Genomic DNA, 23,629 nt, shown 5'->3' on the forward strand with positions numbered 1-23,629 from the left:
CTTTCAGCATGGAGATAGTTTAAAAGGAACAGTGGCTAAAGCAATGAACAAAACTTGTTTCTGTATTCCTCCACCCCTCTAGCTCAGGACTGCGCTAGAGAAGGCAGCATCAATTGAAACCTCTTGTTTCAAGAATACATTACGCTGACTTAAAATTTCTTTTTTACCTGAAGAAAAATTGTGGTTTACATTTTGTGGGCGTTATGTTAGAAGGAGAGAATCTATTTGGTCAAACTTGAATGGGAATGGGAGCTGTGGGGAAGCTGGGAAGTGAGGTGCTGTGCCCAGTACACATGCAGTAACTGGAAGGGTCCTGTGCAAGGCTTGTGCCCAGATCAGAGCTGCTGGCTCAAATACTAGAAGCAAGCCTTAATTTATAGGTTTGAATCACAAGTTCTCAGTTCCTATCTTAGGCCCTATGAGGATCTGAAATACTCTAACTTTCAGGATACGCTGAAGGCTTGTGCATTTAAGATCTTGCATTAAATCTGATTCTGACCTTGGTTCCCAAAGCAGTTACAGCTTGGCTGTGTTACAGGAACACAAGCTTGGCCATATTAAACTGTCTGTACTTTATTTAATTTGGTATGTTTCATCTGAGAAAACATTGATGACACTCCATCAAAAAGGGTGAAACAATTTTTATCAATAAAGTGTTAGTTGTCTTTGTTCTGTAAGAAAATGAAATGGATCGTGTTCATGGAGCTGAGGCACAGCAAGCACCAGAACTATTCTTGTGTAATGTCAGCCTTCAAAATTAAAGCCATAATGTTTCAATAAAGCAATATCTTTTTCACTTACTACTAGCCAGTTCATGCATGTGTACATGCAGGTTTTAATTCTCTGACTAAGCAAGCATTGAGGTTAAATTGCCAAGAAGATCAAACCACAGATAAAGCTTTAGCTTTGTAATGGGTATGATGAGTCTAATCCTTATTTTGTGTAACTCAGCATGGTGTAACAGTGACTACACTGCAGTTAAGGATTATTTTTATGCCAGTTGAGGATCTGGTCAACTTAAGTAAATGTCAGTGTATATTGGGGGGAGGGGAGTGGCCAGGGAAAGGTGGAGAAAAAAAATCTGTGCGCCATCAGTCTTCAGGAACTAGTTTAATTATGACTAATGCAAAAGTCACGTTTCAGCTTAAAGTTGCATTTGATTCTTATAGTTTACAGAACCAGCTGGGGTGGGTAGAATGGGCTTTTTTTGTTTGGTTGGTTTGGTTTTTAACTACATAATATATCATACTCTCTCCTAATCTGTGATTTTTATCTTGAAGTTATGTTGACAAATTACTTAAGTGTTGGGAGGAGGTGGTGGTTGTTACTTTAAACTGGTAGTTGGTACTTTAATGTTCCAAATGACACACTTAGGAAGTGTTCCTTTTAGCATACTATTCTTTCCCAGTCACAGGCTACCTCTGCGTAGAGCATGCCTTTGAGCAATTATCAGTGAGCTCTGCTTTCAGCAGCCTGTGCGTGCCCTGTGCTTTATAAAAGAACACTGCCTCGCACACTTTCCTGGGGACTGTTTCTGTACGCTGCATGCCCTGCCTTTCTCTCTACATCTAAAAGGTGAGCAATGGCAGTAGGCTCTGTGGCCAGCCTAGGGCTCCCTCTGTGCCCCCCAGCTAGGGATGTTAGATGAAACCCTGCTTCCTGTCCACATTCCTCATTGAGTTGTGTGGGCTTTTTTTAATAAATGGCCAGCTCGGGTTTGAAAATCAAAGTGTATTTTAAAACAGATTTTTGAATCTTGTTTTAGATTTTTTCCTTTGCTGTTCAGCTCTTTTTTTTCTTAGCTAAGAGCAGAGCGAGACTTCCTCTTCAGGTTTGGGGCTGGGCCCTTGATCTGGACCCTCTGTAGAAGAAGCTCTAGTCCCTCCCATGCATCTTTCTCTGCGAGAGGATGTACCACTTGCACAAAGTTTATAAATCAAAGTCTTAGTTGCTCAACTTCAAGATCTGCTTGCTTGGTCCACTGCTGTACTGTGTCAAGGAGTGATCTGATGTGCTGCAATGTCTGGATTTGGAGGACTCTGGGTTGAGTTCTTCCTTGTGGAAGCCTCCATGCAAGCTTCATCCCACAGAGCCAGGCTGTTGGAGGAGCCTTTTCATGCCATCTGGCTGGAGTGTTGTCCTCTGCTCCTGTGCTGTTTTTTCGCAAGCTTCTCAGTTACACCCTTGGCAGTCAGAAAAAAATTGAAAGGAATGATGCTCACAGCAACCTAGGTCATGAGTGATTTCTGTCCTTCAGCTGAAGTTGCTGACATTGCTTCTTCCACTGCTATCAGGTTACATGGCAATTCCAGTTGGAAAAAGATCTGAACTGGTAAAAACTACAGAGTTTTCAAATAACAGGCCCATAATGAGAGAGGACTGGAGTACCTCTAGGCTCTTCCTGTCCCTTCTCCTTTGTTCTGTTGTGGTGCAAGCTGTTGCAAAGACATTGAAGCAGCAGTGTTGATAACACAGGAGGTTATTGTCTAAGCCGTCTAATAAGGTCAGTAAATTCAAATGGTACATAGTGTTTATTTGCACTGGCTTTCCGCTTTCCAGCTTTTCAGGCAAGACTTTTAGAGACGATCCAAATGGCCTGCACAGAACCTCAAAGACCTCAGGCACAGTGCCAGCTGGCAACCTAACAACTCTGCAGTCTGCCCTTGATGGCTCTGATATAGCAGTTAGAACAGGTGCTATTACTGTGCTTATCTTAATCTCAAGTGGCTGAAGTCCTGTGAGAAGTCCAGATGTCCATCAAGAAGGGTTGATCTTAGAAAGCTGTAAGTCTTTCTAATACAAAGAAGAAATGTCAGCCTGCATGAGTGTCCTGGTTTCAGCTGGGACAGAGTTAACTGTCTTCCTAGTAGCTGGTACAGTGCTATGTTTTGAGTTCAGTATGAGAAGAATGTTGATAACACTGATGTTTTCAGTTGTTGCTAAGTAGTGTTTAGACTAAAGTCAAGGATTTTTCAGCTTCTCATGCCCAGCCAGCGAGAAAGCTGGGGGGGCACAAGAAGTTGGCACAGGACACAGCCAGGGCAGCTGACCCAAACTGGGCAACAGGGTATTCCATACCATGGGACGTCACATCTAGTGTATAAACTGGGGTGAGTGGGGGATCGCCACTCGGGGACTAGCTGGGTGTCAGTTGGCGGGTGGTGAGCAATTGCATTGTGCATCACTTGCATATTCCAATCCTTTTATTATTACTGTTGTCATTTTATTACTGTTATCATTATTAGTTTCTTCTTCTCTGTTCTATTAAACCATTCTTATCTCAACCCACGAGTTTTACTTCTTTTCCTGATTTTCTTCCCCATCCCAGTGGGTGGGGGGGGGGTGAGTGAGCGGCTGCGTGGTGCTGAGTTGCTGGCTGGGGTTAAACCACGACAATGAGTTAAAGCAGAGTATTTCAATCAGTTGTAAAACAGTAATGTGTACAGCCTAGAGGATGGGAAGAGGATAACTTTGTCTTCATCAACTTACAAGCTGATAAATGCTGCATCCAAGTCAGTGAGTCACATGGGTCCTGTGTATCTTTAATTTTGAGAAGACTGGGGCAACAAAGGTGGTAAAGATAATTCAGAAAGGAATTCTCTAGCTAAGTTCAAGGAAATCACTGACTCTTGGAATAGCCTGCCTTCTTTGTTCTGGGATTTCTGTACAGTTTTGATCAGTTTGTCATGGGAGAAAATTCTGATACCTGATATGCTTTGTGTAATATTGTATCCCCTGCTTAAATCTTGAAGTTTTCCTGTTTTTTTCTGTGATTCTGTTGTGCTAGAAATACTTGTGATGAAGTTGAAAGAAATATCAATAGTGCATATGCATCTGATCTCGTGATATATCTCTACTCCTGACACGTGCACACCTTGTTTGCATGATGGGTCTTTATTTTGCTGCTGCTGTGACAAGTCAGATTGTGCCTTGTAAAAGAAGCAACAGCTGTTCCTCCTGTACTTACTTGAAATGGTATGTCTGGCTGCTACTCTTTATAATTTGCAAAGCATTGCATAGGAAAATGTCTTGGGTTACCAGAGAAGCACAGCCTGCCTTTTGTAACTGGCAGAGGCTGTCTTTTTGGAAACTGAATGGAAGAGAGTAAATTCGGAGCCTGTTCATTATGCAAGGTTGCCATATATCACATAACCTAAACCGGTGTTTCCTAGGAAAATTACTCAAATAATTCTAAGAGTACAATACTGTTGCAGCAGACATGCAAAAGCAAGAAGCTAGTTACCTCTGTGCACAGTATTTCTGCAGCGTTACATTGAGCCACTGGGACTACAGAGCAGGAAGCCAGTAAGTTTTTTTTTTTTGTGGGCACCTTTTCAGTTTGAGCAGTGACAGGTTAGGCAAATTAGTGGTATCTTCGCATCCCCACCTGCTGGAGCACACGAGCAGGTCGCGATGTTCCTCCTGTGGATTCGTTTTCTAACTTTCTTGCTGCACTTAAGTGTTGAGAAAATATTAATGCAAGCACAATGAAACAATGTGATTTGAGAGGCACTGGTGTCCTTACCTGTGGTGTGATATTGTATGTCTTTCTTAACAGAATGTACTATTTCTGATGGGAATTACATTACTTGGTAAGAAAAAGTGGGGGATTTTTGTATTTTTATATATTTGGATAACTTCAAGGGGTTACACACTACACCCATTACAAAAAATCACAGCCTTATGTGTACTTGATAGGTATATTTGATCTGTAGTACTTTATTTTTAATTCATGAAAGCCATTTGTTTGATTTGTAGTTTCTGACCTTATTGTCCCTTTAAAGAACACTTTGTGAAAGTCACTGTTAGGGATTAAGAAGCTAAAATAAGCACCGGGACATAGTTCTTGTCTCTCAAGACCTCACGTGATGAGATGCTGTAAGATTACAGGCAGAGACAGGGGATTCATGGAATGCAAGTGAAAAATGAGTAATGGTTTTGTTCTGAACAGTGTTCTCAAAGTGATAGAGGTTCCGTGGCTATTCACCATTAACTCTGATGATGTAATACAGGTACTCAGTCAGCTTTTTGTTTCCAGTCCTGAAATTCAGATAGAATACATTGTGCATAAGAAGACTAAGCAGAAATTATCTGCCTTGACTTAAGTCTAAAAATAAATTGTTTGTAGCATATTATTTCTGGTAATATGTGGGTATTTCTTTATGAGTGCGCTGGTTATCTGAAATCAAAAGCCAAACGCAAATATTACTGGCAAATACAGAAACCTTAGATGCCATTACCCATAGTTTTCTTGTTCTTTTTATGTGTTCACACCCGTATGAAATGTAACCGTTAGTAACTAGAGGCTTTATTTAAAAGCACTGCAGATTTTCTTAGGATTTAAATTACTTTTTGCTCAGTTTCCTAATCAAATTCACTTTTCTTCCAATTTGTGCTGGAGATTGCTTTCTATGGCAACTGGTAGTCTTTTTTAACATCAGTCATTTTTATCTGAGATAAATGCACATCCTTTCTCGTTGGTAACTGAAAATACAGGATAAAAATGTTGAAGGCATGGATTTAGAGCAACAAAAATAACAGGATTTTCTCTCTTGCTGTACCATTTTGTTCTGAAATGCTTTCTTTCCCAAGTCCAAATTTTTGTTTGATTAGGAACTAAAGAGGATAAACTTGCTATATGTAGAAATTAAGACTGTTATAAGAATACATGCTAGAAGGAGAGAAGTTATGTGAAAATAGGTTTCCTTCCTAAATAAGTGGATTAAACATGGAAGATTCACTTCAGAGCCTAATCTTTAGATGATCTAATTAGTACATATAAGCAATGCATATGGCAAAAAAAACCAGTCACATGAGTGTGTGGGCTCTTGTTCTAAGTGGAAGTATGAGTCCTAAGTATGGACAATGTCCATCACCCTGTAATTAGGGAAATGCTAGTGATTCATTATGCCGAAGAAGTCAATTGTGATTGAATAAATACAAGTTAAGACTATGATATCTATTAACTTGGTTCACGTTTGCTTTTGTGCATACTTGAATTTTCAGATCTGAGCCTTCTGGAAGGTGATTTTCAGCTGAGAACTCCTTTGAGAAGGGTTTTTGGCTGGTTCTACCCTGCTTAAACAGAAGCCTTTGCATATTGCTGCAAGATACTGGCTTCCTCCTTGTCCAGTGAATGCTCGTTGCAGCCTGTGGTAGCATAGCTCTGCAGTGTGTTTCTTGAGCAGTGATGGAAGAGAGGAGACATGGGTCTATAACGCAGTCTGTTTGGAAAAATCTCACTTCTTTTCTAATGACAGGAAATAGGACTAGAAAGGAGTTCCTGTATCATCGAAATAAATTCATACTGTTTCTAGCAGCTCATTTCCAAATTATGAGGCTGTATTTTATTAGTTCTGCAAGGCATCAGACAATGATCTGTCCTATTAAAATTAATTCCATTTCTGTTACCTTGCCTCTCAAGGTCATTTGATTCTTAAAGTGTGTTCTGACTTTGTATCATCCACAAAATTTATTAATTTGTGTTGAATGCTTTAGTCCTTAGAAACACTTCAGGCAGATCCTTCTTTATCCAGATTGACCAAAAGACATCAAAAACAGAGGCACTTTTTAGTTTAGTTCTCCTTTACAGTTGTTTACTAATCTTCAGTTTCTTTTTGATTTAATAGCAATTTCTTTTATTGTACTATATAAATGGCTTAGCATAGCCTGAGTGTGTTAGATTTGAAGTCTCTCTTTTGTCTATAAAATCAGAGTTATCAGATAATGGCATATAGACCTGCCTCTGAAAAATTATAGAGTGTTTGTTTTCCTAAATTCCAACTCTTGCAGACCTCTCTTCTGAATAACTCTTCTTTTTTGTTTTTATTTTGTTTGTGTTCCCGTGTAGTGCTGAGGCCCAGTTACTGTGTCTTTAGTTACTCTGATCATTTATCTACTCACCAGTCTAAGTATTAGTAGTATGTTTCTACTCTTCTCTATTTTTAAAAACATGGTGCCATGCTCAATCTGAAACTATGTTTTTGATGAGAATTCATTTCACCTCTGATTCAGTATTCTGGGAGGTCATCTGGGTCTCATTCATTAGACTGAGTTTTGCATTACCTTTATTTTCATACTGCTTCCTTGTCAACAGTCTTCCTTGTTGCTTTCTCATTCGTGAGAAAAAGCGTTTGTTTTGTTGTTGGGATACTTGCTTATCTAAAGAAATTTCTTTCATCCTGGCTAGGAGTGAATCAATGACTGTCTTAGTCATTAGCTGTAGTCATTAGTTTGCTCACCATTCAAAGACAGAATTTAATCATAAAGAGTGAATTCTTTATAGTTGTACTGGGTCTAGCTGGTATGGATATTTTTTTTTTCTTAGTAGCCTGTATGGTGCTGTGTTTTGGATTTGTAACTAAACCAGTGCTGATAACACAGCAATGTTTTGGCTGTTGCTGAACAGTGCTTGCATGGTGTCAAGGCTTTAGCTTTTTCCCACTCTGCCCCCACAGAAAGAAGGTTGAGGGTGTGCAAGAAGTTGGGAGGGCATGCAACCAGGATGGCTGACCCAAACTGACCAAGGGCATATTCCATGCCATATAACATCATGCTCAGCAATAAAAACTGAGGGGAGGGCTGTTTTTTGGAAGGCAGCCATTACTTCAAGACAGGCTGGGCATCTGTCTGCTTGTAGGATGGGATTGCTTTTGCGTTGCTTGTTTTGGTGAGTCGTCCCCATCCCCCCGTTTCTTCTTCCTCTTTTGTGTGCTTATTAAACTGTCTTTCTGTCAACCCATGAGTTTTCTTGCTTCTGCTCTTCATATTCTCTGCCCTGTTCTACTGGGGATGGGGTGAGTGAGCGGTGGCTGTGTGGCACTTAGCTGCTGATCAAGGTTAACCCACAACAGTCCTTTGTCACACCCAGTTTGGGACAACACAGCTGAGGAAGTGTTTGAGAAAGGGAAGAGAATAATGAAGGTTTTTCTGAAAGCTGATTTTGCCATAAACCAAAGCAGGGTCAAAGGACCTTCATGAGAGATCCAGTTTTGGGGAATAATACCTCAAGATGGGCATCATAACATCCCAATCCTCTGGGGGTATAGAGGATCTGAGGCTCACAGCATGCTGAATGAAAAAGATATTAGCAATGTACGAGGGGAGTTGAGCTGCTTCAGAAATAGTTAGTACAGAAGCACAGCTCCTCCTAGCTCCTTGGCTTAGCTGCTGACTGGTGTTAACCCATAACATGTTTTTCTCAAATAATATGAAAAAAAAAGTATGGGGTTCATCACCAGACTTCTGGGTCTATCCCAGTGGAACAGATTATCCATCTATTCCCCTCCTCTCCCATTCACTGAAATCTAAACTGACCTGACTTACTTATACTGTCTTTTCACAAAAAGAAATATCATGGCCTTGGTTATTGAGGAACAAGAAGCAAAAATTTACTTTGTTTAAAACGTAGGTTGCAGTCCTGACTTGCATTTCTGTCTCTCCTAGCCTTTTCTGTACTAGCCTAGCAGGTGGGTTTTTTCGCCTGTACCATGCAAAAGTTTACAAATGTGTCAGGTATTTCTTTCTGATCTCTGAAATCCTGTTCAGAACTGGTAAAATTCTTTAGCTGCCTGTGCCCATCTAGTGGCTCCTGTGTTTAACAATATTTGTAATTTTTAATGGTGTTACCTAGTGAGTTTTTCACTTGTGTTTGCATCTTCAATTATTTGCTTTTCTTTCCTCTGTTTGTACATGCTGTAAGTCCTGTAAATAGCTGTTGTTTCTTCTGAAGGTTTATTAAGTGATGCCAGATTCTCAAATTTTATTCAGAGCAAGTTGCTCTTGGCCCTTCTGGTATCAGGAGAGGGCTTGAAAAGAAACTGTAGAGATTCAGATGCCTGGTGGCAAGTACTTGTCCATGCATTTGGTGTTTTATAAAACTTTGGGACCAGATTTGTAACCACTGTATAATTATTTCATTTGATTTTTTGAGTCTATCAATCTAAGATGGCACTTGCTTATGCTTAATATAGGTCACGCTGCTCTCATTTAAGCTTCTGTTTTGGGATTTAGGCAGTAATATGCCACCCTAACCATCAAAATGAGAACTAAAGTAACCTCGTATGTGCTGTTCATCCACGCTGTCATTTCTGCAACAACTTCATCAGCGGGACACAAAAGTTAGTCCTCGTACACTCCCCTGGGTAAGGCATGATGCAGGATCACACTTGATGAAGGCATGCCAGGAGAGGGGTGTGTGATGGATCAGGTGGTGTTTTGCTTTGTCCCAGGGTGGGCCTGTGTGCCAGAGTATGAAAGTTGTTTGGTTGTCTCTTTAGAAAGCCTTTGCTGTGCAAGCCCAAGCTAAACTAACTGATAAGGGCTATCAAATGCTGTATTATGGATCACTGCAGAACACTTAACACCTTCTTTTGTTTCTCACTTCCTGCTGATAACTAATTCTCATGAAGAACTGAACCTTGAGGTCTTTATAATAAACCTAATGGTCATGATGTAGTGAAAAGGTTTACTCAAAGCAGCTAAGTAGGGACAGTGTTTCTTAAATTAAAGATCTGCAGGCTTAAAAATAATAAAACCTACAAGTAGGAGAAGGATGCTTGAAGAAAAAATTATTTTCCGTGCGTGTACATGGTAGGAAAAAGCCAGTGGTGTTCTGGGCAACGAGAAACCACATCCGGAAGAGATGCAGCTGCTTGGTTTCATGCCCATACAAAGCAAGTGTTGGTGTCATGGGAACTTGCCAAGCAGCATGTTTTCTTTCACCTTTTGTTGGTACTAACTCCTTTGATCAGCACATGCTATACTGACCTCAGTCATTTGTGGCAAAAGCAGCACATTGTCTTTGTTGGAATATAAGATTGGTGAAGAGAAGTACATTAAAAGAATTTCCTGCAAGCAAATGCTGAAATAAATGGGTCTCAGAGCCTGAACATAAGAAAGGACTGGGCTGTGTTTATCTTTTTCCTTGCAAGTGCATCCAGTAACTTGTTGTGATGGCTGGGGAATTAAGAGTCATCATTTCTGCCTTCCTCTCTGTTGGTGATTTCTGTCCCTAAAAGCACAGCTGTGTAATTCATCGAAGCATTATTCAAGGGAGTTGTTTACAGGATCTGCCTGGGGACTGGGGCAAAAATCTCCAAAAGCAGACCTGCAGTCAATAGAGAAAGGTTTAGTTTGTTTGGTTTTGGTTTTAAAGTTGTGTGCACGATTTTCCCCCCATCAGCCTCCCACCTTTTGCTGCAAAACAGATTTAAAGGAGGGGAAAAGAAGTCCAAAGATAGCAGTGATTGTATCACCAGCTAGGGTGAATGGGGGAGAGTAGGTAACGGGTGGTGGCACTGAGGCAAGAGGGGTTGGATCTTGGTTTTCTCTTCTGTTTAAACCAGTTGACTTACACATTTTCCTGCAGGTTGAAGACCAGGACCTCTGTCTTGGTATGGACTAGATTACTCCATTGCACCTCATTGGTGCTTACATACATACCTGCATGTGTTGCTCATGCAGAGTAAAGAAGGGGAGGGAATCTGCTTGAAGCTGGAGAGCTGATGGCTTGTCTGGCTGGGCTCTGTGAATGACCTCCCCCTCGTCTCGGGGAAAGGGGGAAGGCATTGCTTGACTTCCTAGCTGCAGGTTTTTTTCCCAAGAACTAGCTTTTTGTTCCTTTCACAGGAAATCGGTGTATTCTTTTTTATAATAATAAGTTATTTTAAAAATTTTTCTTGTAGATTTATAATAATGTTCTAGCTCTGAGCTCCAATTATTTCATGTACCTAATCAGTGCAAGCTTACAGCAGAACTCCTGCCTTCAAGTTCTCCTCATAATTACTTGTAGCTCCTGCAGAGAAGAAGGGAGTAAAGACCACAAATAAATGGCTGGTCAGGTTAGATGGCATAGTGAAGCACTAGAATAGGCTGTGTAAGGAGGCTGTGAAGTCATCAATACTTGCAAGTGTTTTGAAAACCTCCTAGGCAGCATTGCAGTTAATATAGTAGGTATTATTCAGGTGTTTAACCCTGTCTGTGGTACACAGAGGGCTTTGGAATAGTCCAGAGAAGATAATAGACTTGCTTTTCTTAGTTACCCGTAGACTTAATTAATTCTGTGGAAAAAGTTTAGGAGGTGCACCTAGTACATGTAGTCTGAAAATCTGGAAAGGTAGTAAATTATTGTAAGTCATTCTTCCACAGACAGGCATGGACTGGACTATGCTGTCTGTCAGTCTGTCTTTAGCCTTATTTTTACATTTTTTTTTTAAAAATGCTTTCCCCAGTCTTCTATGCAATGTACTCATTCATCATGCAGCCGTTCACACTGTCTGATCTTTGAAATGGTGGTCACAGCTTGCCCACTTGTCTTGCTTTTTATTTGTATTGGAGAGTTTACTATGCTTTTACCATATATTCCCATAGAATTTTCTAAGCTCTCTTTCTTGGTGTTGCCTTGATATGTAGGTTAAAGAAAATGAAGAATGTCATAAAGGAAAACAGCTCTGTTACTCTTCAAAACAGGTTACATACTTACTTGAGATCTTCAAATTATTGTACTTATTGAGTCAATACATAACTATGCTTTTAGTTGCATTTTAAAATAGGCATTTTATGGTTAATCTTGTAAGCAAGTGTTTCTATGGCTTATCAAGAGTAGTTAGCTAAAGGAATTACTAACAACTTTTACAGAAGAACAGTCTTAGCTAATGACTCATTCTTGCAAAACTTTGAGGTGGAAAATAACAAGTCTCAGTAAACTCTGTGTGTGTTTCCCTTCCCTTAAATGTTTGTCATATAACTAGTTATAGTTCAGGTCAGCCTTGGAGATGTTTTATTTTTAGTTATTTGTTCTATAAGTGCAGGCATTGAGGGAGTTGATCTGTGCAGTGAAGGGCTAGGAAGCAGTCCGCTCTTGCACAAGGTAGGGGCTGTTCTGTGTAGCAGGGTGAGGTTTGTTTTTTTTTTTTTATTCCAGAAAGGTAGAAAACTTAAAAATTCTAAGCAGAGAGAGTATCCATATTAGGCATTTGAAGGCTGTTTTCTCCCTACCATCAGCCTCTCCTGAAGCTAGTTGTAACATACCGCAAGGACTCTGCCATCAAAGCAGGGATGAGATAGTTCAAGTTCTTTTGGTTTTTCCCCTTCCTTTGCATTAATTGTGTGGAAGTGTCACTGGAGGAGTTGCTTACAAGGTAGGATCCCCATGACTTGAGTGAACGTGAATTTACCAGCTCAGTTCTGATGTTCAAACTCCAAAATCTCATGAAAAGGGGTGGGGAGAAGCCTTGGAAGTCTTGGATCAGCCCTGGTTGGGAGCAAGAGAATCTTTTTCCCCCATATAAATTGATTTTTAGTTATACAGTCTGATTGGTGTACAAAGAGAAAGAAAGTTACGCTGATCGTCTACCCTGTGAAGGAGGAAGGGAGAGTGTATATGAGTGACCTTGTGCTGCTGAGCCACCACAGCAAATTTCTGGGTAATAAATTTATGTGCAGGCTGTGGAATTAAGCTGGTGCAAGAGTAGCGCAAACTAATACTGCTAGTCATTGCTTGAGAACCACAAGGAGAAAGGAGGCTGGGAAGACAGGGAAAGAAAGAGTAGGGAAGATGAGAGGAAGAAACATGTTAAGAACTTAAAGGCTGGCAGATGGTATTTATTGTATTTAATACAGAGGCGTTCAGTGCCTGCTTTGTGTTTTCTGCAGCAACTGCCTGAGCACATCAGCGACAAACGGGCATGCGAGGTGAAGAATAGGGACCTATTTCTGCAGTATTTATTTAAACAAAAAGCCTGCTTATGTGAAGCCTGAAGAATCAAACCATATATAGAAATAGTTTTGTCTATGCTTTTTTTGAATGTATTTGAGACTGAAAATATGTAACTGAAGAACTCTATGCATGTGGCACACCTGTATAGTGAGATTTGTGATGTATTATTAGCTTTGTTCAGATTCCTTAGGAAATCTTTGGCTTTTGCTGGGAAATCAGTTTCCAACCAGTAAAATCACTGTTCAGTTAATATATGGCAGTTTAGGTCTCCCTCTGCGTCTCTGACTATTGTTTTGATGCATTGTAGCATGCATTGAGTAATACATACTCCTGCCATGGTAGTAGTTACCTGCCATGATTAGAAATAAGCAGGGGAACTAAGTCAGTCATTTATCTGTACCATAAACATGGTTTTATCATATTAAGGTAATGTTATTTGAATAGAGGTTGTCTATTAGCCTGGCTGTAACGCTGTTAGATAAAATTTATTCATGTCACTAATGCCTGTTCTCCAGTGTACAGCACAATGTCATCCAAAAGCTTCAGGCAATTAATTTCACTAATGATGACTGAAAATGTAGATGACTTGTTCTTAGCTTTTTTCTGTTTTCGGTCACTAGTTAAGGCCAGTAGGGGACCTAAATTGAAAAGATTTCAGAAGTGTTTCAAAGACTGGCCTGATTTTGATCTTCCTTGAGGTGAGTGAGGATTTGTGGTGCTTTCGGGCTTTCCTGAAGCCAGGAGAGCACCTCAGTTGTCTCATCCTTTCAGCAGAGACATTCATATGGCATGGATATGCTCTGAGAAGGAGATACATTTCACTTAGCGAAGAATAACCCCTCATACTAGACCTCTGCTTTGGTGCAGAAGTTTTGTGATAGCTTTGACAGGAAGCAAACGTGTCCCTTAACTCCTCTTCTTTTCCGTCTTGACAGACAGCTCTCATTTAGTCCCATGGTCCCCCCAGCTCAGTACATGGGTTGCTTGAGGAGAGCCACTGCTTTTAGATTTTCTTTTTCCATCTCCATGGAGATCGAGCTCTCCAAGCTTGTTGGCTTTACTGACTCACCTCAACTTCCCATGCCCCAGAGCAAAGTGATTTTGAGGTATTTAACAGTGATTTTGGTGTTTCCCTACCCCACCCTTCCTCCGCTCCCCATTTGCTTCATCAATTCATCAACGAAGGGATGTGCAGATAGTTATACTATTAATAACTATTCTTGGCTCTGCACACTTTGCCAGCCACCCACCTTGTCTTTGATGTGGGGATGGATGTTCTTCATCCAATCAGAGCTATTGGCTTTGCTCTGGATGATTGACACACCCCTGTCAAATGTAGAATGCATCAGCTGTAGCAGGGCAAGTTAACAGAATGATGCATAAGGTGTACATGTAACAGACCTGGTTCCAGGTGTCTTGTCCAAGCTGCTTTCTAGTCTATAGTTGTACAGTTTTTAGAGAAGCATGAGGACCTGTATATGGCAGGAATAGGTGTGTTTGTTTCACCTACAAGCTTGTTCTGTTCTTCATGTAATTTTGTTTACTATTGTAAACCATAAATGCTAATTTTACATGTATTTTGATAAAATAATTTGTAACGTTGAATTTGCAGTTTTCACATAAATGAAACTCCTTTTTCTCAGTATCACTGTGGAAAAATTTCTGCTCCCTCTTTCCATGTAATCTCCTTATTTCCCTTATCTTCTCTGTCCCCCGCCTTCCTGTACCAAGATGTATGACTGTGGTTTATGTTCAGCATTTCAACTTCATTACAGCCCTTTCTTTGCCATGTGCTGTTGAGATGACTGATGCTTTTCAACATGTTACTAATTTGTGGCTTTGCATATGCTATGTACATTCATATATTTCTTGTTATTTATTCCAGAGATGGTGATGTTGCTGGAATGGTGGTCAGGGACTGATTGCACCCTCTACACTGACCCAGAGAGTTACCACAAGTATGGGAAGGAGAATGCCATCGTAATCCTTAATCACAACTTTGAAATCGACTTTCTCTGTGGTTGGAACTTTTGTGAAAGATTTGGGGTCTTGGGGGTGAGTTTTGTTTAGCATTTAAAATAAACTTCCTCTTCTTGGATGTGGAAAAAACCCAAAACAAATTCTCTGTGTTTTTGAAAGTTAACAGATCTGGGCTTGAATTTCACTCAGCCACTGTCCAAAATTAAGAGGGGTGAGCCTAAAGCAATGCAGTGCAAGTATGTGGAATACTGAGACAGGTTTGCTTGGGTGTTCACAGAAATTTTAAAAGCATTGCAGTTAAAGGTGATGAAGGAGATAATTTTTTTTAACCTGTGAAGGTCACTACAGTTGTTTTTCTCTGTGTGCTTGCTAGGTAACTATTACGGTTCATTGTGCTGCAGAAAGATGAGCTGCTCTCTGGTTCTTTCCCAGTAAATTGTAGAATTTGTTTGCTTTCTCCAGTGTAGTCTTACAGATCCACAGTTAGAGTTTGAATTGTATGAGGTTCAATAAGGCCAAGTGCCGGGTCCTGCACTTCAGTCACAACAACCCCACGCAGCGCTACAGGCTTGGGGAAGAGTGGCTGGAAAGCTGCCTGGCAGAGAAAGACCTGGGGGTGCTGGTTGACAGCCGGCTGAATATGAGCCAGCAGTGTGCCCAGGTGGCCAAGAAGGCCAGTAGCATCCTGGCTGCATCAGAAATAGTGTGGCCAGCAGGAGCAGGGAGGTGATTGTTCCCCTGTACTCGGCACTGGTGAGGCTGCACCTCAAATAGCATGTTCAGTGTTGGGCCCCTCACTACAGGAAAGACATTGAGGTGCTGGAGCGTGTCCAGAGAAGGGCAACCAAGTTGGTGAGGGGTCTGGAGCACAAGGCTTATGAGGAGCGGCTGAGGGAGCTGGGGTTGTTTAGTCTGGAGAAAAGGAGGCTGAGGGGAGACCTTATCGCTCTCTACAACTACCTGAAAGGAGGTTGTAGTGAGGTGGGTACTGGTCTCTTCTGTCAGGTGGCTGGAGATGGGATGAGAGGAAATGGCCTCAAGTTGCACCAGGGGAGGTTTATATTGGATATTAGGAAAAATTTCTTTACTGAAAGGGTTGTCAGGCATTGGAACAGGCTGCCCAGGGAAGTGGTTGAGTCACCATCCCTGAAGGTATTTAAAAGATGCGTAGATGTGGTGCTTAGGGACATGGCTTAGTAGTGGACTTGGCAGTGTTAGGTTAATGGTTGGATTCGATGATCTTAAAGGTCTTTTCCGACCTAAACGATTCTATGATTCTAAATTATGGAATTGTTCATGTAGGCAGCCAAAGCTACATTATTATTTGTATTTAACACAGCATCTTACTATATGCTTGGGCATACATCCTCTAAAATATTGCTGTGTTACCTTTCCAACATGGAAAAGTTTTATTGAATATGAAGCATTAGAAATTAGGAGCCTAACTAAATTTCTGGAACAATGGCTTTGAGGGACTAAAGAAATGTGTCTTTCCATCTTGATGTCCCAGAGACTATAATATGAAGGAGTGCTGTATTTCAAAAATAGAGGAAATGGAATCATCAAAAGTCAGTCAATGCTGAGGGCAGCCTGGAGAGCAAATAACTGACATGGCAAATTGCTGCTGCTAATGCATTGTTTGCAGCTATAATGAATTTGTTTTGAAACTGTGAAACAAATTTTGTTAGACATCTTCAGCTTGCAGGTTATTTCATGCTGTTTGTTGCATTCTGTGATCTGTTGAATAACTGAGGCTGGACATATAAATCAAGATTTTCTTTCTGTGATAGTGTAGCTGTGAAAATGCATCTAAAGTAAGCTTGTAAAAATACTTTTTTATATGTGATGTTAGTGCAGTCATTCACAAAACGAGAACTTAATGGGTATTTCCATCTGAACAAACTTGGCCAAAAAGAAATTGACCTAGATCTAAATGCTATAACTGTAGACAAGTTGTCCCCATCCAGCAGTAATTTCATTAAACATCTGTTGGAATTACACAGTTCTGAGCACTGAAAATGTTTGACTTCCTTCAAGAAGGCAGCTTACATGGAATAAATCAGCACTTTTAAATGAAATTTATTCTGTTGAACAAGCTGATTTGAATGTTAGAGGTGACTGTCACATATTTACCAAAGCACTTTGATAAAGGAAAAGTCAGTGGCCTAAGGCAACTAGAGCTGCATTTTTCCCCTCAGGTCTTTACACAGGAGCAGTGCATGGGTAGATGAATGAAACAGAATAGATTGTAGCTCTAGTTATTGTAAGAGAGATGGTAGCTTCTGAGGGGAGGCCTGATGTATTCCTCCCATACGAGAGCAGTCTTGCCAGTATAATGCACTGAGGAGTTTCCTTTCTCTAATTAGTTCTGTGTCACTAGCCTTCCTTCAGCTCCTAGGATAGATGGGGTGCACAAAATAGCATAAGGTGATTTAGTTTCTTTTTATATGCATCTAAGGAGTCATACTCTCACGTGTCTAAGAGAGTGCTTTGAAATTTTAAAAATGCACCAGCACAGAAAATGGGTAAGAACATGCCCTGGGGAAGAATTCAAACATCTATTCTGCTTTTGTGGTTATACCTGTGCTATGTGACCCCTTAGCTCACAACATCAATTTCTTTGTTTCAATGGGGGGTGGGGGCATGGGGGGGGGTGGGGGTGGCACCTTCTCTCCTGCCCCTTGTTTAACTCATATGTTTTTAAAAATGCGCAAAACATTAGAAAATAGCTATGGTGAAATAGTTACTTTAGGTTGCTTTTTGGACTAGGATTCCTGTGTTTTAAAGTCTGGGAGGGAGGACTATTAGATTGTCTTTTCTGACTGCCCACTGGAGGCCTTGTACATCCTATACAGAGCACACTTGCATTTGTTTATGGTAGGTCTTATGATACTGAACACTTACTGTAAATAAACTTTAAGACCATGGCTTTTTTTCTATTTTGTGGGGGTGACACTGTTGCTGTTTGCCTCATTGTGCGGTGGCTTTTGCTAGGCTGTGGCTGACGGCTGCCCTGGTTGTGGCTGAGGCGGGCAGTAGTTCCCTAAGGTTCTAGCCTTCCCTGCTCAGCTGGAAACACTTTGCATCTATCTGTTGGGATTTCTTGGGGCAAAGCCTTGGCTCAGCTGTCTTTCTCAGGCATGTACAGGGAAGAGGAATAGAAGAGCATATGAACTGGTCTGCGTGCTTTGAATGGAAGCTATACTGTACATGGCCTACAACAAATAAGTGCTCTTTGGAGGCTTTTAAAGCTATATGCTAGAACTGTTTACATTTATTTTGGAAACAAGAAAATTACTTGTATGAAGAGTAATTGAGAAAAGGAAAAACAGTAGTGTGGGAAAAAAACAGAGAGCTAAGGAAGGTGGTGGGAGGACAGCCTGTTTCTCTGTTGCCAGTATGGAGAGCTGGAAGAGGAGGCTGGGCTCAGCATTGCTGCTGCCATGCAATAGGGACTAACGACCAACATGCCTTGAAATTGAAATGGCAAAAAGTATGCCGAATCCTACAGCTGCTCCTTGTGGGAGAGCTGGGTTTGGAGTCCTGATCTGGGCCCATCACTGAAATTCTCAAATGATCAAGAAGGAGTGCTTTATTACAAAGTGTTAAATCATTTGGCAGAGGTGATTTGTGCATTTTTAGAAATGGAATTGCCTCATGTTGTCTTCTGCTCTGCTTCTGTGTAACAGTTGCTAGTGAAACTACGTGATGTGCACTTGCCTTCCAGTCTTACGAGCTTTTAGATAACTTAATTATTTAAGGTGTTTTCAAGGAAGGAGAGCAGATGAGAGAAATAAGCGGAGATAAAGAATTAGGTCAAGTCTCTTCCCCTAGTAACCAAATGAACAACAGTGGTTAAAAAAATAACAAAAACCATGCAAATACTTTATGTTGATGGTAATTTCTGCCAGTAAATAATTCCTACTAGTCAAATGCTATGTCCTGGAACCCATCTGCAGAGCACTTTGATGGGGTAGCTTATAAAGATATCATGGATAGAAACTGGACTGTAATCATTCCATCTATCCTCTAAGAAAATGTTACTGTTTTTCAGGAAAAGCTGAAGCAACAATTTCTACACACACACACACACACACACACGTGTGCCATTTTATTCATTAAATAACAAAGTGAAACATAAGACAGCTCACCAAGGTGGGCTGGCTTGGAAGGCAGGAAAGAAGCAAGTGGAATCAGTTCTCCTGCCCAAAGGGATGTCAGTCTGAGATGATCATGGAGTTAAGTTCTGGAGTAGGATTAGAGATTTGAAACTTGTTGAATGCTTGATAAACCATAGACTTCTTGTGGAGGGTCTGGACAAATCACTTCAGTGTCTGTCACACCTCTGAGACAGGAACAGTAATTTTATTTATTTATTTTTTAACTCCAGAAGCATGCTTTGAAAAGAAATTCACTAGTGTAAGTATTTCTGCCCTTCCATGTACAAACCTAAACATAAAAGAAGTATTTTTATTGCTGGTGTTTTTTCTAGTGTTGTCTAAGGTTTCTGCCATTGGTAAACCATGCGTGTGCATCAACATATTTTTGTGCAGCAATGGCTCTGTGACTCTACTTGTCATTCAGAATAGGTTTGCGTTTTTTTGTCATGGTGAGTTGACCCAGCTTTGGGGAGAAGTATAGCTGCAAGATATCTTAAAGGAACTTGTGTTGCCACTGTGAGGGTCTGCTTGAATTAAGAATTTTGTTTTATGTCGTTTGGGTCTTTTCCATGGATTCCTCAGTGTTTGAATGAATTTGGCTTGTGTTTTGGGTTTCAGGGTTTGAGTAGGATAGACACACATATATATATATATTTAATTCTGGAAGTCTTCTTTCATGCAGATATCTGAGATTACATTTGACTGTTCTGTCATATGAGAAAAACTTTTTCTGCATTTTGCTTTTGCACTGGTGTTAAAACTGGGACCAGTCATTACAAATCAATATATTAGTGTCTAACTGTGTATGTGTCATACCCACAGAGATCTCTTAAGTGGTGTAACTCTGGTTTACTTGCTTTGACTCTGTCTTGCAGAGTTCCAAAGTGCTTGCAAAGAAGGAGCTCTCCTACATGCCCATCATTGGCTGGATGTGGTATTTCCTAGAGATAGTCTTCTGCAAGCGTAAGTGGGAGGAAGATCGGAAAACAGTCATGCAGAAGTTGCTGAATCTCCGGGACTACCCTGAAAACTTTTGGGTGAGTCACGACTAACAAGTGGAGTGCGAGGTGCTGTAGTGCTTGGGAGGGATGAAGGGCGTAGACAATATGGGATAATTGCCAGGTTGCTCCCGAGAACTTTGATTCATGAGCTTCCTGGCAGTATCAGGAGAGTATTCTCTAAGAAATGAATTCTCTCTTGAATTTCCCATGTAATAGTCTGTCTTGCCTGTTTTCTTTGCCTGTAGTATGGAGCCCTACAGATGTTACTGCAAAAATACCTCTACTGTGATCCATTCAGTAAACTTTGTGGTCCTCGAAATACAGGAGCTGGAGAGGGGTAGATGCAGGGGTTCACGGCAGCGTAACATAAGCATGTGACAATATTGTAGTGAAACACATTAGCTGTATTCTTTACCTAAGCTCCCCTCTCACCTTAGATTGCTGAGGTCATACTAGTATTCTCCCCTTCCATTTCCCTGTGATTCTGCCATTCCTGTGAAGGTGCTAGGTCAGACATGGCCCTGTAGAAGTGGAAGCCACAGATAAGTACCTGGTCAGAGAATTGGCCCCTGGGGCTATTGCCTGTGTTACAGAGGGAGGATTGGTGTCACCTTTCAGTAACAGGAAAGTATTACTTTTTGCATCACCATCATTTTTTAGTATTGAGCCTGCCTGGCATTTCCTGGTCTGGGAATGGAAAGCCTTTGAATTTTTTCTCTTCTCAGTAATCAGGAAAATCCTAGTTCTCATGAGCTGGTGATGGTGACAGAGGGATTCAGTTAAGGAAATGGTACCTTAAGCAGCCTCACAAAGGCCTACAGAAACTAATGCCTAAGAAGCAGTTTCCTAGTGTAGGTTTATATGCTGTATCTCTCATTCTCTGAAACAAAACTTTTTTTTTAATTGTCATTGATTTAAATGAACACTAAGCAATCAAAATTAAGCTCTATGCTTGGATAATGATTAAATGACTTCCAGGCAGGAGGCTGTCTAGCAAAGGGACAGTTCTTGGTTTCTAGTTCTAATCTGTCTCACAGGGATTTGCCTGTGCTCTGTGACTCTTAAAAGGTGTTGAATGCCTTTCTGTATACCTAGGCAGTTTAGCACTAATTGGTGAGCACAAATTGCCACCTTTATATACTGCTGTGGAGGGATTACTAAGAAGGAGCTATACTTACAGTAAGAGGGACACAGCTGATGTACATGTGGAGTTATTGCAATGTGGAGTTTTAATTTGCCTTTGTATGGTGACATAATGTCAAAAGGCACAGCAGTAGCACCTTGGAAGGTGGACAGACAGAGCATGCTAAGTGGGCTAGAGGGATTTTCTCATCAGTTTCTGTATGTTTCATCTAGCTGTTTAACATTATGCATGTGCTATGTGAATAAATGTGCTCTTAGATGAGCTGGAACTGAAGCTGGCTGCTTGGCTCGTTCTCTTTAGTCTCCGTGTCTTTGTTGGCTAAATCTGTGCTGTGCGTTATGAGGACTTGCGCAATTTGGCAATGCTTTCTGATGTGTTAGTTTGCATTCAGGCTTGGCAGAAAGCAGATGAGCAGGTGGTAAATCTCCAAAGATCTGTCTGCTCTCCTCTGCCTGCCAGTGGCAAAATTGTAATCATTTGTGTCTAAGCGCTTCCACTGTAGAGTTCATAAGGGGATGAGGCTTTCAGTTCTCCTGCATCTACTGCCCTACATCTGTTACCAGCTCAGTCATTGGTGTCAAAGTTACTGTCTGCAGTTGTCAGTGGTCCTCTTGCCACAGTGAAAGCAAGCGGGTTGGCACTTACCAGGTTTTAGATAACGTGACACTCAAACACCTCACCATCAGGGAGAGGTTTGCAACAGGAGGTATGTTTTGAGTGTTTTCTAACATCTCATTAGAGATGGAGTGACTCATTTAGAGAAATCAAGTCATTCTGATAGCAAGTAGCAGAGCAGATGTTAAAGCTTAAAGGCTAGATTTCAAACCAGAGGATGCCAAGTTGGATGGGTGGGGGCAATTGAGAGGGCTTGGTTTTGGCTTTTTGGGGTAGGTTATTTTTGACTCCAGGGCAATTAAATTACCTAAATGTGTATGTGGCTACACCTGTTCCTGCTAACAGTGTTCATTTGGGCAGTGTTGGTGGGAGTTAGAGAGGCCTCTGGTCAGGCAGATGTAGAAGACATGAGCTGCTGTCTAACTGTAGTTCTCTCTTGGTTTTAGTTCCTGATTCATTGCGAGGGCACAAGGTTCACAGAACAAAAGCACGAGATTAGTATGCAGGTAGCTGAAGCCAAAGGTCTGCCCAAGCTGAAGTATCACCTACTGCCACGAACAAAAGGATTTGCTGTCACCGTGCAGTGTTTGAGAAATGTAGGTAAGGAAAGTCACAAGGAACAATGCTAAATGGTTATTTCGTCTAACTGTTGTCACTTTGCCATGCTCTTCTTTTGCCTGTAGCATGTGTCCTAGCAGAAAAGCCCTGGGATCCTTTCTGACCTTCCTTCCACTAGCCTGTGAAAATTAAAGATTAGGTTTTACTAACAAAGTGCTGGGGCAACCTCGTTATTTGTTTGTTTGTTTGTTTAATTTTCTGTTACTGTGAGTCTGTAGCGGGGTATCTGAAGTTTCATGTTTTGTACCTATTGCCAAAGGATAATATATCTTAGTATTTACTAAAAAATCCTATTCTAAATGAAGCAAATACTTCACTAGAGAATCTGAGGCAGTGTGTCTTAAATCTTGTGGTAAATATCTGCCTCAACACCAGTTTTAAATCAAAAAATATTCTGCTTTAAATTTCTGTATAGATGTACTCTTTAGTGGAGCTGGGGAAGGTCAGCAGGCCTTGGCTGAAGATACATGTAGGTGAAATTGATAAATAAATTATTTCTACATTATGGAACATGAGTAAGTTTTTCTTAGTTAATGTTGTTCTGAACTCCCCCCTCCCTGTTATTTCTGGTTACTTGCATTTGCCAACTTTAAAGTGACATCAGTGAGAATATGGCACACATGGCTTTGAAGTGATTTTCTTTGACTAATACAATCCATCAAAGTCTTCTGCTGTGTACTTCATGGGCAAAGGAAAGACAGTGCTAAGTAGCCATAGTGCTACAGTGTCTTTGGGGTTTGGTAGAAATCTGTGTTGTTAGAAGGCTGATATGCAAGAAAGACAAAGTGGCTGGTGGTTTAGAAGAAAATGTTCTAGCTTCACTGAAGTTAATGTCAAAACTTCTTTTGTCTTTGAAGACGTGTTTTCATGTGGCAGATCTGGGATAGCTGCTGTAAAAAAAGCTTGGCAGTCAGCTGTCTTGCTATCTGTCATGTTTCTTCTACATATCCTCTTGCAAGTCAGGTAGATGGTATCACTGTTGTAGCTTGTCAGGCATCCACAACTTTCCACCCCCAAAATGGATAGCATAGCTTGGATCTTTTCTGATATGTGAAGTAATAGTAAGTATTTGCAGCTCCCTTAAGGGCACAGTGTAACCTTCCCTTTTGTATAAAGGCGACTGTTTTGCTGAGGGCAGGGGGTGGTACACTTGAGGCATTGAAGAAGAGCTGAGTCAAAACTCTATGTGACCTCCAATGCCCTGAGCTGGGAATCAGGGACAGGTTATTTTGGTGGTGATTTTGTTCTTTTCACTACTCTGTGTAAAGCGAATAAAACGTATGATTGTGGACAAGTAGCTGATTTGTGGGAAAATGTTTCAAAAGGAAACAATTTTAGGGAATCCAAGTGACGTTTATAAAAAGTTTTAGGCATTCATATGACACACTACAGT

General features: G+C 40.8%; 1 protein-coding gene across 3 annotated transcripts in view; it reads left to right on the top strand.

Annotated features, from left to right (window-relative positions):
• Positions 1–23,629, top strand: part of AGPAT4 (1-acylglycerol-3-phosphate O-acyltransferase 4) — a 76,966-nt gene that overhangs the window by 29,659 nt on the left and 23,678 nt on the right. For all 3 annotated transcript variants that reach the window (XM_069786900.1, XM_069786898.1, XM_069786899.1), the window contains 3 exons: positions 14,604–14,773; positions 19,734–19,895; positions 22,065–22,218. In XM_069786900.1, the coding sequence (XP_069643001.1) occupies positions 14,606–14,773; positions 19,734–19,895; positions 22,065–22,218 (484 nt within the window). In that variant the 5' untranslated portion in view covers positions 14,604–14,605. The remainder of the gene's footprint in view (positions 1–14,603; positions 14,774–19,733; positions 19,896–22,064; positions 22,219–23,629) is intronic.

Source organism: Haliaeetus albicilla, chromosome 7, assembly GCF_947461875.1.
Source record: "Haliaeetus albicilla chromosome 7, bHalAlb1.1, whole genome shotgun sequence".
Lineage (NCBI taxonomy): Eukaryota > Metazoa > Chordata > Aves > Accipitriformes > Accipitridae > Haliaeetus > Haliaeetus albicilla.